At 30.5% G+C, this 15749-nt stretch overlaps 1 protein-coding gene across 2 annotated transcripts in view; it reads right to left on the bottom strand.

Annotated features, from left to right (window-relative positions):
* Positions 1–15749, bottom strand: part of LOC122509573 (ankyrin repeat and sterile alpha motif domain-containing protein 1B-like) — a gene marked incomplete at its 5' end in the record, with an annotated part of 63010 nt that overhangs the window by 39264 nt on the left and 7997 nt on the right. For both annotated transcript variants that reach the window (XM_043623740.1, XM_043623741.1), the window contains 5 exon segments: positions 1582–1756; positions 8065–8748; positions 9145–9421; positions 13090–13306; positions 14264–14490. In XM_043623740.1, the coding sequence (XP_043479675.1) occupies positions 1582–1756; positions 8065–8748; positions 9145–9421; positions 13090–13306; positions 14264–14490 (1580 nt within the window).

The following is a 15749-nucleotide window of genomic DNA, read 5'->3' as shown; positions in this document are numbered from 1 at the left end:
GATTGATTTTCGAAAATGATTGAAAAATTGGAATTTTCTAATCGAGAGGCAAAGAGAAGTGGGAGACGAGTGGCGAATAATGAACTCGCAAAAGACCGTTAGGGTGGAAATAAGTTTGTGCTTGCGCGGCACGTTTCGCGCTTCACTTCCGAAGAAGTAAGCTGAAATGTTCGGATCTCTGCGGCTTTTGCCTCATTGGCCAGATTTTCCGCGCCTTTCTCGATGGTAAATAAACGAGCCACCGAAACCCCCCCCACCCACCCCTCCTCCCTTCCCCTTTTTCAACACGCGATTAAAGTCCTATAACCCCAAAGCAACTTAATTTTCTTCAACCTCAAATTCATTCTCATGTTCAATTTTTATTTTTCATTTTCACCTTGACAATTTTTCCCCCAATTTTTTTCTGAATTGTAATTTGCTCATTAAAATTTTAGTCATCGATAATAATTTGAAATTCATAATTGAAAATGAGGCAGTGTTTTTTTTCTGTAAATTATTATCAATGATGATGATAATAATAAAGTGAAGAATAATAATTTTGAAGAAATGATAAAAATTGTAATTGAAAAAAAAAATTACAAAAAATATGTTTAAATAAATTTATGCTATGAAAATATATAATTTTATTAATAATTTAATTATTAAATATAATTTAAATATAATTTTCATATTTTGAAAAATTTTCTTTTTTTTATCACATTGCTTTAGTTTAAATTGTGTGACTTTTTTCGGTAAAAGGGACCTTACTTGACAAAAAATTATAGGTTATGTTTAGGAGAATTTTTTTTAAGCTTCACTTTGAAATTTTCTACAATTAACATTAATTTTTATTAAATATTCTACATTCTAAATATTTAAGAAAAATTGCTTTCGACTTAAATTAAAAAATTAATGTTCAATTAAGCAAAAACTTTTCTAAACATAACCTCTAATTTTTTTGTCACGTAAGATCCTTGTCATTGGAAAAGCATATTCACATATTCGCTATTCGATCATTTTTTCCGTCTTGTTTAAAGTTGAACGTCTTATTTTAAACTGAAAAGCAAAAGTGAAGAAAAATTCTAAAAAAAATTATTAAACGTATATTAAAAAAAAAAAAAAAAAAAAAAAAAAAAAAAAAAAAAAAAAAAAAAAAAAAAAAAAAAAAAAATCAAGTTTTCCAATAAATTGCGTTAATTAATACGCAACGGAACTTTAAATATTATGCTCAAATATTTTTTATTCAAACTGATCAAAATGCTGAGTATGACTTAATGAAGATTGATTGATTGTTTCATTGATTGATTGACTAATTGATTGATTGATTGATTGATTGATTGATTGACTGATTAATTAATTGATTGAGTGTTTAAGTGACAGATTAATTAATTAATTGACAAAAACATTGTTAAGAAAAAAAATTCTTAAATTCTTTAAATATTCAAAAAAAACCCAGTGGGTGGGGGCAGTGAGAGAGAGAAAAAAAACTGAAAATATGAAATTATGCGAATGGTCGACAACAAAAACGAAAAACAACGAAAATGCACAAACACGAGGGCAGAAAGCGTCATGCGGTGCAGCCAAGCGTTTGTTGTTGTTTACCTGCGAATGGTACGTCGCCAAAGAATTCTTCGACATTGTCAGTTGACATACTTTTGTCCGAGAGGGAGACACTCGATAGAGAACCACTTGAAGCGTCCAGTGAAACACCCGCCGGAAATTGTAATAGATCTTCGTCCGTTTCCGTTTCCATGTCTCGCGACCGTCGCTTATAAACCTTCAACAATAATTAAAGCATTATTTAAAAAAAATTTTTTTTCTTCTCATTTCAAACGATATCTGTTTCATATTAGCTCGCATTTTATATGTAAAACAGTCATTGCAAAATATTAAATTTAAATAATAAAAATTCTAAACTATATAAACATTGTGAATTAATTTTTTTTTTTTTTTTTTTTTTAATAAAAATGAAGAGTACACATTATTTTAAACTCAGAGAATTACACAGAGAGTAATTTAAATTGTCCCCTGATCCGGAGAGTTAAAAATATTACAATTTTAATAAATGTCATTTCGTGAAAAGCAATTTTGTGTAACGTAAAATGCGTTTTTGGAAGAATGTCAACATCGATGTTTCGTTACGGAAAATGTTGTAAATTGACAGAAGATACCGCGCGCGCTGAATTTCTGCTCGACCTTCCTTCAAAGGGAATTCATCAAAATGAAAATCCAAACTAACGCAGTTCCGCCTGGCAAAATATTACGAAATGAAAAAAATAAAAAAAGAAAAAAAAAATTGCCGAGTTCTACCAAGTGACCCAGGAGTGGATGATGCCGCGTTTCTGTTTAATACAACCATATCGATATTCGATAAAAACAAAAAAAAAAATGTAAACTTGTCACATGACAAAAAAATGAGAAATATATATTTTTCAATTTTTCCCAACAGGAATATACTCTTTTTTTTTAATGGTAAAAATATGTCTATTTATATTTATTTTATACAAATAAATAAAATAAATAAAATAAAGCATTAAAAAATATAAAATCGAACTATAAATTGAAAATTTTGGAATTTTTATATATTTGTCAATTTTTTATTTTATTCAATTTGTTTTGACTCTTGAGTATTATATTTTTGAATTGTACCGTTAAATCTTCGGATAGAAAAGTTTTTTCGAATGAATTTCGGGGAATCACGGCAAACTACTAAAGCGACCCTATCGAAAAATTTTGAAACAACTTTTGGCGCGAAATTTAAAAAACCCCGTTAAATGTTATAGCTTATAAATTGTATTATAAATTATAATTTATATTTTTATAATTTATAAATTAAATTATAGCAGTAATTTTTCCATACCATTATTTATTTTGAAAATAATTTGGACTTTGTACTAAAAAAATTTTTTTTTTTTAATGAACTATTTTTCTCCATTATTTTTTGAAAAAAGCGTTAGGTTTCACAGAATTCTAAACACGATGAAAGGAATTAGTGAAAATGGTGTATGTTGATTGGTGCAAAGACGGGAAAATGAAAACGGGATCTTCTTGACGAAATCGTGAGTTGCTCGCTGAGGATGGTAGAGAAGTCAGACAAGCGTAGAAGCTAAGGGCTTCATTATTCAAAGGTTGTCGGCGTCTTGGATTCTGCCGCTCTGTTGATTTCGCGGAAGTTGACGGTTTAGACGTTACTGCCATTGCTATCCATCTTGTTCTACCAGCCGCATATAGATATATATTCTAAATTTATATACGTTTCTCTCTCGATATATGTGTATTATTATATATTATAATAAATATATTATAAATAAACATGTAGTAAAAAAATAGTTGGGTTTTTTTTTAAATCACCAGTTGAGGGTTTTTGGGGACGCTGATTCAAAATTTGAAGTTAGATTCTCGAATTTTAAAATGGCGGATCCAATATGGTCATCAACGTTTTGTCACCCTTCGATAGGATCACTTACATCTTGAGTTTTTATGTCTTAGGTTCTATGTGTTAGGTAATTTTGAAGACGACAGAACAGTTTATTTATTCATTTAGAAAGGGGATGAGTTTTAATAATCTAAAATTGTTTTATATGATGCGTATTTTTAGCTTATACCTCTTCCTAAATAATTTATATTTTAGTCTGGAAGATTTTATGAGATTTACAAAATTGTTTACGTGAAGTAATTGAATTAAGGGGGGGAAGGTTTGACAACTTTTTTTTCCATTTTTTTTTTATTTTTTTTACTGAAAGTACAATATCTGAAGAATATTGTATTAAATTTTTAGACCATTCAGAGCAAAACTAACAAAGTTACAGTAGGTTATGACAGTACCTCTAACTTAGTTTGGCGCGCCTTTTTTAACCAAAGAAGGCAGAATTTTACGTAGAAAGGAGCAAAAAGCTGCCTTAGATGACGTTCTGTATGGACCCGGCATCGATGATGACACTTACGTATTTTATAAGAAAGTCCAGCTTTTTGAAGATATTTTCATTTTTTTAGTGTACAAAACTTTAAATCTATTTTCCCAAAAGTGTTATTTTTAAAGTCGGTGACCAACCTACCGGAAAAACTACTGAACCGATCGTTTTGAAATTTTGTACACTTATTCTACATATAAATAGCTCTCAAGTGACGTCAAGTTTTTAAATTTTTTAAAATTATTAACAATTTTACAATAACAAATAGGTCGATTTTTTCGTCATTAGTGACTTGAGCTTTAGAATGGTCATTACGAATAGGTACAATAATTCCCTTTTTCCATTCATCTGGAAGAACACCAGGATAAAGATTTATTAAATAAGATATTAAGGATATATCATAATTCACAGATGTCCTAATTTCGGAAATAGTGAAAATATCAGAACTGAATAGAATCAAAGGGAAGACGTTAATCCGACATCTAACTCTCATTCGTTTCTAAAATATTTGCGGAGCAGTTTATAAAGTTGCCTTGATCTTTGCAAGTGTTGCTCGAATCAGAAGCAGGTCGGATGGTTTCTTTCATCATCAGTTCGACAGTATATCCGGAGCATTCATAAAGCTAGACGGCTTCTGCACCAGCGGATGACTTTGAACCAAAGGATGTGAGCGTTGCGGTGAATCTTCGGGATGTAAATACAAACGATGATCCTTTCCCAGGCTATAAAGACTTGATTCGTCGCTCATATGACACGCGTTTGCCATATATATATATAATGCCTCGTGAAGCGTGTATGAGGTAAGGCGAAAGACGCGGATTTGAGGGTGCAGAAGGGCGGCAGTGACACGACGAATGTCAGTTGGAAGAGAAATGCACGAGGAGAGATGTGTTATGGATATATTCGCCGGAGGGAGATAGTAGATGTACGAACTGAACGTAGTCGTTCTCACAGCAGAATGATCACAGGAGGACGCGCGCGGCAAACGGGCGAAGACTCCTTATAAATCGCATCAGAGATCAAACATCGCTTGTATATTAAACGCAACCTCCCCTCTTCTCCTGCCCCCCTTCAGGACTTTCTCGACTGCTTATCTTCTATCCAGTCGATTGCATTCTTGGAATCTCTTCGAAATTTCACGTTCTCATTCGCTAGAATCTTCCCACTGAAGACGCGATATATTTCGAGAGCGATTCATTATACATGGAATGAGGGGAACCGCAATCATGGAAATTGTTACTTGAAAGTTGTGTCATTTTCACCAAACTCCTGGAGCTATGCTTTCCAAAAATTTCATTACTGCAAATTCTTGATTTGCTATCACTATTTGCAGATTCGGTGCGACATTAAGGCTTATATGCCAGGAAGCAAATTTGATCAATGGGAAGGTGTCGGAGAGGATAAAATAAGTTTGTATTTTTAAAGTTGCGACGCTTCGATGGTGTTTAGTTAATGAACTGAAAGGTTATCAAAACATGAAGCCTTGTGGAATTTACTATGAATTTAATCTCCTAATAAGCAAAAAATAACTTCGGTTCGGAAACCAAAAATTTTATTTCCCATTAATCGTGGGATCGCATCGTTACTTAAACAATTATTATATGATTCACTCTAAAAATGATTAGATACTAAAAAAAATGTTCTATTGCATTTATTTACGAATTTCTTTAATTACAAAATTATTCGAAAACATCAATAACTTCATTTTTAAACGAATATTCAATCATTATTATTTTTCTATAAGAATTAAGATTAAAATTTAGAACCTTTAAAATTCAATATAACTTATAAGAATATTAATTATAGGACTTCTTCCACCTTTGATTATAGAAATATTGTTACTGTAACTTCTTTAAAATTATTTTCACGATTTCAACTCAATTATTATTTTCTAGAATTTTTTACTAAAATTCGTCTTTAAATCAATTATTTTTAAAAATTTTTCCGGAAACTATCCAATTAAATATACATTAGAAAATAAAAACTTTAAAATATTTTTAAAAAAAATTCAATTAAATTTGTTCAAAAAAATTAATTCTACAGAATTGTTAGTTAAAAGTATGAAAAATTTTAATTTTTAAAGATTTTAATTTGAAACCCTCTCAAAATTTCATTACTTCTACAAATAAAATAAAATAAAATTTTTAAGATTTTTTAAGAATTAAAAATTAATAAAATTAAAATATTAATAAAATTTTTTAAAAATTTTCAAGGAATTCAATTAAAATTGTATTAAAATTAATTGAAATCCTGCGATGAGAGTTATTATTTATAAAAATAATTGAATTCCTAAAAAGAATTTTAATATTTTTGAAAATAATTAAATGATTGCAAAGAATTATATAAAAAAATTTTAAATAATTGGTTTTGTTCAAAAAAAATTTATGCAAATTCTATTTTTAATAATTAAATTTCTATGAAATTTCTATCATTCATGAAAAGAATTGAATTTCAGACTTTCAGAGAAGAATTTTATTATTTATAACGATAATTGAAATTTTTACGAGAATATTTTTAAATTTTTAAATAAAATTTCATTTTTGCGAAAAATTTTATTAAAAATTTTTGAAAGTAATTGAAATTTTTCCTTATATTTTTTATTAAATTTTTTGAAAATAATTGAAGTTTGGAGAAGATTTTTACTATTTAGAATAATAATTGAAATTTTTACGAGAGTTTTTTTTTAAGTTTTTCAACATAATTAGAAAATTCTTCGAAAATTCAATTATTATTTAAATACAAACATAGATACAATTTATTAAATAATTAAATATTTCTTAAAAAATTGAATTTTTATACATCATTTATCAAAATATTTTTAGATAATTTATTTCTTTCGATGATTTTTAATAAAATTTTTAAGAATAATTACATTTTTCAAGAAATTCGATTAAAATTGTATTAAAATAATTCAATTTCTGTAAAAAAAATTTTTATTGAATTGAGAAAAGTGTTTGAAAATAACTGAAATTTTGTCAAGAATTTTATTAAAATTTTTGAAAATAATTGAATTTTGAATAAGAATTTTATTATTTATAAAGATAATTTTTTGTAAAATTCCTGTCAAATTTTCTTTACTTTAGAAAATAATTGAAAATTGGTGTAGAATTTTGTCAAAATTGTTTTTAAATAATTGAATTCTCTTGGAACATTTTTTAATATTAAAGATATACAAATTATTGAATTAGGAAAAATTTTTGATAATAATTGAAATTTTGATATGAATTTTATTAAAATTTTTTTAAAATAATTGAATTTTATTGCTTTTGAAAATAATTGAATTTCATTATTTTTGAAAATAATTGGATTTTATTATTTTTTCAAAATAATTGAATTTTTGTGATGAATTCTATTATTCTTGAAAATAATTGAATTTTCCAATGAATTTCATTATAATTCCTAAAAATAATTGAATTCACGTGAAATTTTAATTTTCTTTTAGAAAATAATATTGAAATTTCGTGTAGAATTTTATCGAAATTGTTATTTAATAATTAAATTCTATTGGGAAATTTTATTAAAGTATTTAAAATCATTGAATTAGGAATATTTTTTGAAAATAATTGAAATTTTGCTATGAATTCTATTAAAATTTTTGAAAATAATTGAATTTTATTAAATTTTTTTTAAATAATTGAATTTTATTATAATTCCTAACAATAATTGAATTTCGGCGAAGAATTTTGCTATTTATAAATGCGAAGAATTTTATTAATTTTGAAAATAATTGAATTCTGGTGAAATTTCTCTTTTTTGAAAAGTAATTAAAAGTATGTGTAGAATTTTATTTTTTTTATTTTATTTAGAGAATATAATCTTATAACCCAGCGGTCAATAAAGTGATCATTGTTACCCTAGGTCCTTGATTGACCGCTGCTCACAGGTCAATAAAGTACTGATTATTAACCTAGGGCAATAATGGACAATTTATTGACCGCTGCTCACAGGTCAATAAAGTACTGATTATTAACCTAGGACAATAATAGCCACTTTATTGACCGCTGCTCACAGGTTAATAAAGTACTCATTATTAACCAAGGGCAATAATGACCGCTTTATTGACCAGCTTTGTTGCATAATGTATTATAAAATACCAAAAATATGTGGTAAGCGACAAATTTTTGTATGAACTGCGATGGGAATAAAAAACAGTAAAGAATAAAGAAAGACTCACCTGACTCAAAGGACGAATTCTCTCGTGAATGGACTTTTCAGCTTGGAGAGCGGACGGTGGCGGATGATCGGGAGTGGGCGGTTGGACGTAGTGAGTCGGGCTGGTCGGTAACATCATTTGTACGCGTTTCAGTCTCTTATCAGTTGCCTCACGATTATCCAGTGACTGTGCATCGTTTCCGTCGCGCTTATAGTCAAGCAAACTCTCCTGGGAAGACTTGAGCGTGAGGAAGGCATTCGAGACAAAGGTTCGATCCTGTGGCGTTCCACTCTCACTGCACGGCGATTTATCCGTATTCGTTGGACTACTATCTAAATCATAATTCTCATAAGCACGCTCGCAATGTCGACGTAGCTTTCGTCTTGGATTTTGCGTTTTCATTGGTCGATTCTCAACAATCGATGTTATTGCAACAGGTTCAATTCCAGACTCAAGTATTTGAAGATCGTAACGTGCTTTCATGTCGACATACTGATCGACACTTCGCGTCACGTGTCGCAATTGTTCGCGGCGCGCTTGCAATTGTTCAAGATCAATGTGACTGCGGGCACCGCTTCGGGCCAGAAACAAGTACTCATAATTGCTTGGTCCCAGGGTGCAGTCTGCCGAAAGTGACATCTGCGTTTGTAGATGAGTTGGCGACACTGACAGATTTCTTCGCGGCGGCTTCTTCGGCGGCGTTGGCTGCAAACAAATTTTTTAATTTTAATAACTTCTAAGAATATTTATTATAAAACATAAAAAAATCAATTCTACTTTCCCTGAATTCAACCCTTCCCTAGGAACTCTTAATTCTTTCCTTTTGTAATCAGAGCAAAAGAGAAAAATTATCAAATAGCAAAGATGAAGAAAAAGATATTGACCTAAAGATGAAATTGATCTGAAAACCATCGGAAAGATTACACTCGAAATAGAATGTCAGTGTAAACAAAACCGAAGAGTGGTTTTCTTGTTTCATCATTGGAATTCTTTTCTTTTTTTTTCCCTTTCTTTCTTCTTTCATTTGACATTTGTACTTGGTACAAAACCTTCGGTTTGTTTTCATTTGAGAGAGGAAATTCTTGGTTGAATTGAACTTACCGAGACTTTACTGTTGGAGGCGGGAGTGTGCGATGAACTGGACAGGGGTGCCATCGGCAAGTAAATCCCTGAAGCATTGGAATCGTTGGGCAAACATCGTCGATCTCGCGGGCTCGGTCCACCGACGCTTGATGATGAGGAGACGCTCAATTGATCCGACTCCCGTCCACCCCCATAGCCTGGTGGCAATGTCAAGGACAAATCCTCCGACGCGAAGCTACCCTCCAACATTCCACGTGGGATGGGTGGCGTTTGATAGAGACCACTGTCGGAGCCCCTGTGCAAACAGAATTATCCATATTCAAGTGACAAGATTCAAGTAATTAGAACACCTTGTCGCTTCTTCTCCTTTGTCATCTCTCTCTCTACATTGTACAATTAGACTAAAGCGAGCACACATATTGCTTTTTCTCTCTTTTGATATTGATATTTATACTCAAGAATTTTTGAACACAATTGAATTTAGTAAATATGTTACTAAGTTAGTTAGTTAGTAACTAAGTTAGTAACTAACTTACTAATTTACTATTCTCCCTGGAGAAGCTAAATTTGTCGAATTTTTACAAATCGTTGACTTTGGTGTTTTATTTAAAGTAAAATTTCATTCATAGTTAAAAATAACGCCAAAATAGATTATTCTAATCCTTTCTGTTGTTAATTTAATCTTAGAGGGATTAAACTGTTGCAAATTATTTTAATTCATTCTGGTGTTATTTTAACACCTCACGTTTTACTGTGAATTGTTAAATTTTAGCCATGGTAAAAAATATAGAAATTTTGTTGTCATTGCCCATGGTTCGCTAGTTTTTGACCATTCTAATCTGCCCAAGCGTATGGAAAATGAAAATTGGTCCTAAAAAACAATTTAACCCTCTGCCCATCCTCTTCTGTAATTATTATCATCATCATCATATTGTCACAAGGATCGTTATTTATCAACTCACACAGGATTTCAGTGCAGGCAGAGGGTTAATCAAATTCAAGCTATATAAACTGATGCAGAATTATTTAGCTATGGATTAATAGCGGGAAGTGTTTTACTGTGTCATACCGTGCGTCACATGATGGTGTTGTTATAGTGCAAATGTTTAGTGGTATGTCTTCAGGTGTTTGGTCTGAACTTGGAAGGGTGTTAATAGAGTTGAGAGTGTCGGACATGGACATAAAGACACTATCGATTATGGAGCTCGGATCAGAGTACTCCGTCATGTGGTAGTACCTTCTTGCACTCGGAAGTAGAAGGTCCTTCAAATCCCAAATTTCCTCACTGAAATCCCCCCCACAAATGACATCTTTTCATCACTAAAAATTCTTTACATTTTACATAGTACATTAAAGCATTGCATTAGCTTCGCAATTTTTGGCAAAATATATGTCTAGATTAAAAATTTCAAAAAGTACAATTTCTTAGAAAAACCAAAAATATTAAAATTTAAAAACATTGGGTAAATGAAAATTTAGTGTCATTGCAATTGGAGTTAGTTGAACTACTAGGGACAGGGCGGATCCAGCATTTACAATAGGGGGTTGTCAGTTTATATAAATATTTCAGAATAGGGAGTGGTCAGCTAATGTATATAAATATAAAACAACGTTAAATTAACTTGGAAGGGGGTGGTCCTAGATCTGCACCTGTCCTGACCTGTGGCAACCCTGAGGGATGAAAAAAGGAAATAGAGAAAAAAAAGACGAGGGAAAAATTAAAGTTCTGCGGCAGAAGGAGATTTAAGGGAAGAAAAAGAAAGACGCGGAGAAGTGTGGTGGAAGTTGGTAAAGCGAGTATACCGGTGGTCGATGGATTCGAGGTGGGTTTTAGGAGTGCGATAGTTATTAGTTTTATGTCGAGACGGGCTAACATTTACATTGTTTAACGTGATGGATTCATCTCGCGGAGGGGGCACAACCAACGTCAAACATCAGCACTCGGGTTCGGAAGTCTGAAACAGCACCCCCGCTATGCCAGCAGCAGTAGCAGTGCTTCAAGTAGTAATGGAGCTGCGGAGAGGGTCGGTCGGAACCCACCACCATCGCCTGCCTACATCAGGAAAATTAAACCAAGCCAAGCGGTGCTTAACGCGCTAGAGCTACATTCGCGGCCTCTCCGCACCACCTCCGCCCTTCTTGCAGTCTGCCGCAGTCCGAACCACCCCTCTCCCGTTCATTCACTCGGCTAGTCCACATCTACGCTTTTGTTTGCCCACATCTCCTATATTAAACCCCTACCAACATTTATACATGCCCTGCTGTCTATAGCTATTCATACTGGACATACCTCTTTTCGACCTTAGAATTTCAGCTCTGAATTCCCATTCGAAAAAAAACACTTTTCGCAATAAAGTATTCCATTAAATTAAATAAAGCCTATTTTTAATTTAACCGAATCATCAATAGCGAAATCCGTTTTAGGACTGAAGTATCCGAATATTCATTTTGTCGCAATGTTGAGGCCGAATTTCGTAACTTTTAATATTCTCTACTTCTCTAAGGGTCAATTTCACCAATTCTGATTAAAAGTTAATGAAATATTAAAGCCGCTATAACTGTTTACTATTAGCCAGTTAAGGATTTAAACATTGACTAAATTTTAATGAGAGTTGGTGAGATTGTCCCCAAGTTCATCAGCTACTTCAAGATACTTCTTTAAATCCATTCGACAACAATATGGATCTGAGACTATGTCTTTATTAAAACATTGGACTTATTATAAACATCAGTTAGCAGAATCATTTTAATATTCTGTTATACAAATTTTTATAGGATCTAATTCAAAATGATGAACTTCGTTTGATGTAAAATAGACACAAACGCGACTATCCAGACATTTTATAGTCATTTACACAAATTTTTTAAACTCACATGTTCTTATTTTTGGTGCTTGCAATTAATATGCTAAAGACATGAAATAAAGATACAAAACCCTAAAAAAAGGAACATTCTAAATTAATAAATTAACATTTTTGTGGGTTTCACAATTCGAGCGACTTAGAATATAATTAAAATTAAGACTTATCGAACAGTTCATTGACTTTTTGAGAAATGGCTAAGCCACATTAAAGTAGGTCTAAAACTGCAAGGTTGCAAAATTGTCTTGGTAACAACCAAGTGCAATGAAAATTTGGGACACAATATACTTTTATAAATTATATCATCAAATTGTTTCTTTTAGTTTAAAAACCTATAATTATACTCTCATTCCAAATATTAAAGAGTAAGGTTCTCTATCTATTGAATAAATAATAACCAAGTAGAGAGAGAATCCACTACCTTTATAAATTATTGTTCGAAGTACGCGTTAATTAAAGTAAATATAATTAGTTTTTTTGAAGCCAATTTATAGAAGTATTTTATTTATTTATTTATTTATTTATTTATTTATTTACCATTATAAACGGGACATGCCCTTTCCTACAAAAGTACTTAAAAGAATAAAATTACAATAGTAATTACAAAAGTTTTTTTTTAACTAACATCTAGGCTGGCTCAACATTATCGAAATTTAAAACTATTCTACGCAATGCTAAGGTGAACCTCTGTAAATTATTATCAAAAAAAGTAATTCGATCTGAGATTGTTATTAGCTTCTCTAATAATCCTATTAATAAGTTAATTATTTCCATAATTTGTTCTGTGAAAGTTTACTCGGAAAGGTACAAAATTTCTAGTAAATCTAGAGGGAACAGCTAAATTGATCATTGACAAAAGAGCAGGACATAGAATAAACCCATTTAAAATTTTGATAATTTATTACAGTCAAATTCGATTTTAACAGTCAAAACTTTTGACTGTTGGTTTTAACTCAAAAGTATGCGAATGTGAATTAATAACTAGAAAGAAGGTAAGGGATGGTGTATTTTGTATTAAATATAATAGCAAAAATGAAAATTATGAATAGAGGCTGGCAAAAGGCGGCGGAAAATGAAGGGGACAATATGAAAGGTTACTTACAATGAGGCGGCGGAAGTGCCGGAAACTCGACGATCATCGTCTCGAGGCTTGTGATAAAACTGCCATTGAGTGGGCGATGTCCCTTCCGCTGGGGAGAGATCGTCTCCCGGTCTAACGTTCTCGTAAGGGCTGCCCAACGAATCGCCACACTGCACCGGAATTGGCGGCAAGTTCTCACTGTCGGCATCACTTTCCACCCCCGATGAAGATCGGTGTCCTTTACACAACACAAACAAGAAAATTCTATTCACTTTTCCACCCTCAATGCAATAATCTTTTCTTATACGAAATCTATCGTTTGTTAGAGGAAAAATTTTTTTCATCTTACTAGTTATCTCTAATTAGATAACTAGTAGTAACAAGTAGTAGTTAGTAGGTAATTAGTAGTAGTTAATAGGTAACTAGTAGTAGTTAATAGGTAACTAGTAGTTAGTAGGCAACTAACAGGTAACTACTAGTATCTAGTAGGTGGTAAGTAGGTAACTACTAGTATCTAGTAGGTAGTTAGTAGGTAACTACTAGTATCTAGTAGGTAGTTAGTAGGTAACTACTAGTATCTAGTAGGTAGTTAGTAGGTGACTACCAGTATCTAGTAGGTAGTTAGTAGGTAACTACTAGTATCTAGCAGGTAGTTAGTGGGTAACTACTAGTATCTAGTAGGTAGTTAGTAGGTAACTACTAGTATCTAGTAGGTAGTTAGTAGGTAACTACCAGTATCTAGTAGGTAGTTAGTAGGTAACTACCAGTATCTAGTGGGTAGTTAGTGGGTACTAGCATCTAGTAGGTAGTTAGTAGGTAACTATCAGTATCTAGTGGGTAGTTAGTGGGTAAATAGTAGTATCTAGTAGGTAGTTAGTAGGTAACTACTAGTATCTAGTAGGTAGTTAGTAATAAATAATAGTAGTTAGTAGGTAGTTAGTAGGTAACTAATAGTATCTAGTAGTTAGTTAGTAGTAACTAATAGTAGTTAGTAGGTAGTTAGTAGTAACTAATAGTAGTTAGTAGGCTACTAGTAGTAACTAATAGTATTTTGTAGTAACCTATTAATAGATAAATAGTAGTTATCACTTAATAGATAACTAGTAAGATGGAAGGAAAGTTCTCGACCATCAGTGAAATTAATAAAATGAAGAACTATATTGAAAAAAGAAGAAAACAGCATTTATTGTCTTACTTTTTATCACAGCAGTGATATCCTGCGTAACATGTGGAGGAAATTGACCGAGAAGGTCGAGCACCGTATTTTGTCGTGAGTCACGAATTCCAAGGTCGACACCTCTGTCCAAAAGTGTTCGCACAACTTCCATCTTGCCACAAAGTGCCGCCTCATGCATCGCAGTGCCTGCTGAAGTTCTGGTATTGACATCGACGCCCGCCGCAAGCAGCACCTCAACAACGGCCCTTAAAAAAATGTCATTAACACTGCTTTAAAAAAAAAGTTCTTTTCCCATCCATTTCAGAGTTGCAACAAAAATATAATTTTCTTTTTCCCCGATTCAGATTATCAAATATTTTTATTTTGTTTTTCCCTGATTCAGATTATCAAAGATTTTAATTTGAAAGTTTTACAAAAATTCAATTATTTCTGAAAATTGAAATTAATTAGTAACTTTATTAATTGAATTATTGCCAAGAATTTTATTACAATTTTTGAAAATAATTAAAATTCATAAAAATAATTGAATTTCGAAGAAGAAATTTATTATTTATAACGATAATTGAAATTTTGCAAACGAATTTTATTAAAATTTTTGAAAATAATTGAAATTTGGCGGAGAATTTCATTAAAATTTTTGAAAATAATTAAAATTCATGAAAATAATTGAATTTCGAAGAAGAATATTATTATTTATAACGATAATTGAAATTTTGCAACGAATTTTATTAAAATTTTTGAAAATAATTGAATTTCGGAGAAGAATTTTATTAATTATGAAGATAATTGAAATTTTTGCGAGAATATTTTAAAATTTTAGAATAAAATTGAATTTTTTTAAATAATATTATTTAAATTTTTTAAAATAATTGAAATTTTGCTAAGAATTTTATTAAAATTTTTGAAAATAATTGAATTTCGGAGAAGAATTTTATTAATTATGAAGATAATTGAAATTTTTGCGAGAATATTTTAAAATTTTAGAATAAAATTGAATTTTTTTAAATAATATTATTTAAATTTTTTAAAATAATTGAAATTTTGCTAAGAATTTTATTAAAATTTTTTGTAAATAATTGAATTTTCGCTTAGAATTTTATTATTTTTGAAAATAATTGTATTTCTGCAATCATTTGTAACTTCTTCCAAATTCAATTTTATTATCTAAAATTTTATCTGAAATTAATTTTTTTTTTTAATCAATTGTTATGAGAAAATTCTTCGAAAATTCAATATTATTCAAATACAGACATAGATAATAATTTATTAAATAATTGAATGTTTCTTAAAATTTTAAAAACAATTATTTAAATAATTGAATTTTTTCGACGAATTTTAATAAAATTTTTCAGAATAATTAAATTTTTTGAGAATTTGAATAAAATTGTTTTAAAATAATTGAAATTCTTTGATAAAATAATTGAATTTATTACTTTTGAAAATAATTGAAATTTTGCTATAAATTTTATTACTTATGGAAGTAATTGAATTCTTGTGATGAATA

The sequence above is a fragment of the Leptopilina heterotoma genome, unplaced genomic scaffold (assembly GCF_015476425.1).
Source record: "Leptopilina heterotoma isolate Lh14 unplaced genomic scaffold, ASM1547642v1 Lhet_61, whole genome shotgun sequence".
Taxonomy (NCBI): domain Eukaryota; kingdom Metazoa; phylum Arthropoda; class Insecta; order Hymenoptera; family Figitidae; genus Leptopilina; species Leptopilina heterotoma.
This window is presented reverse-complemented; position numbering and strand designations above follow the sequence as displayed.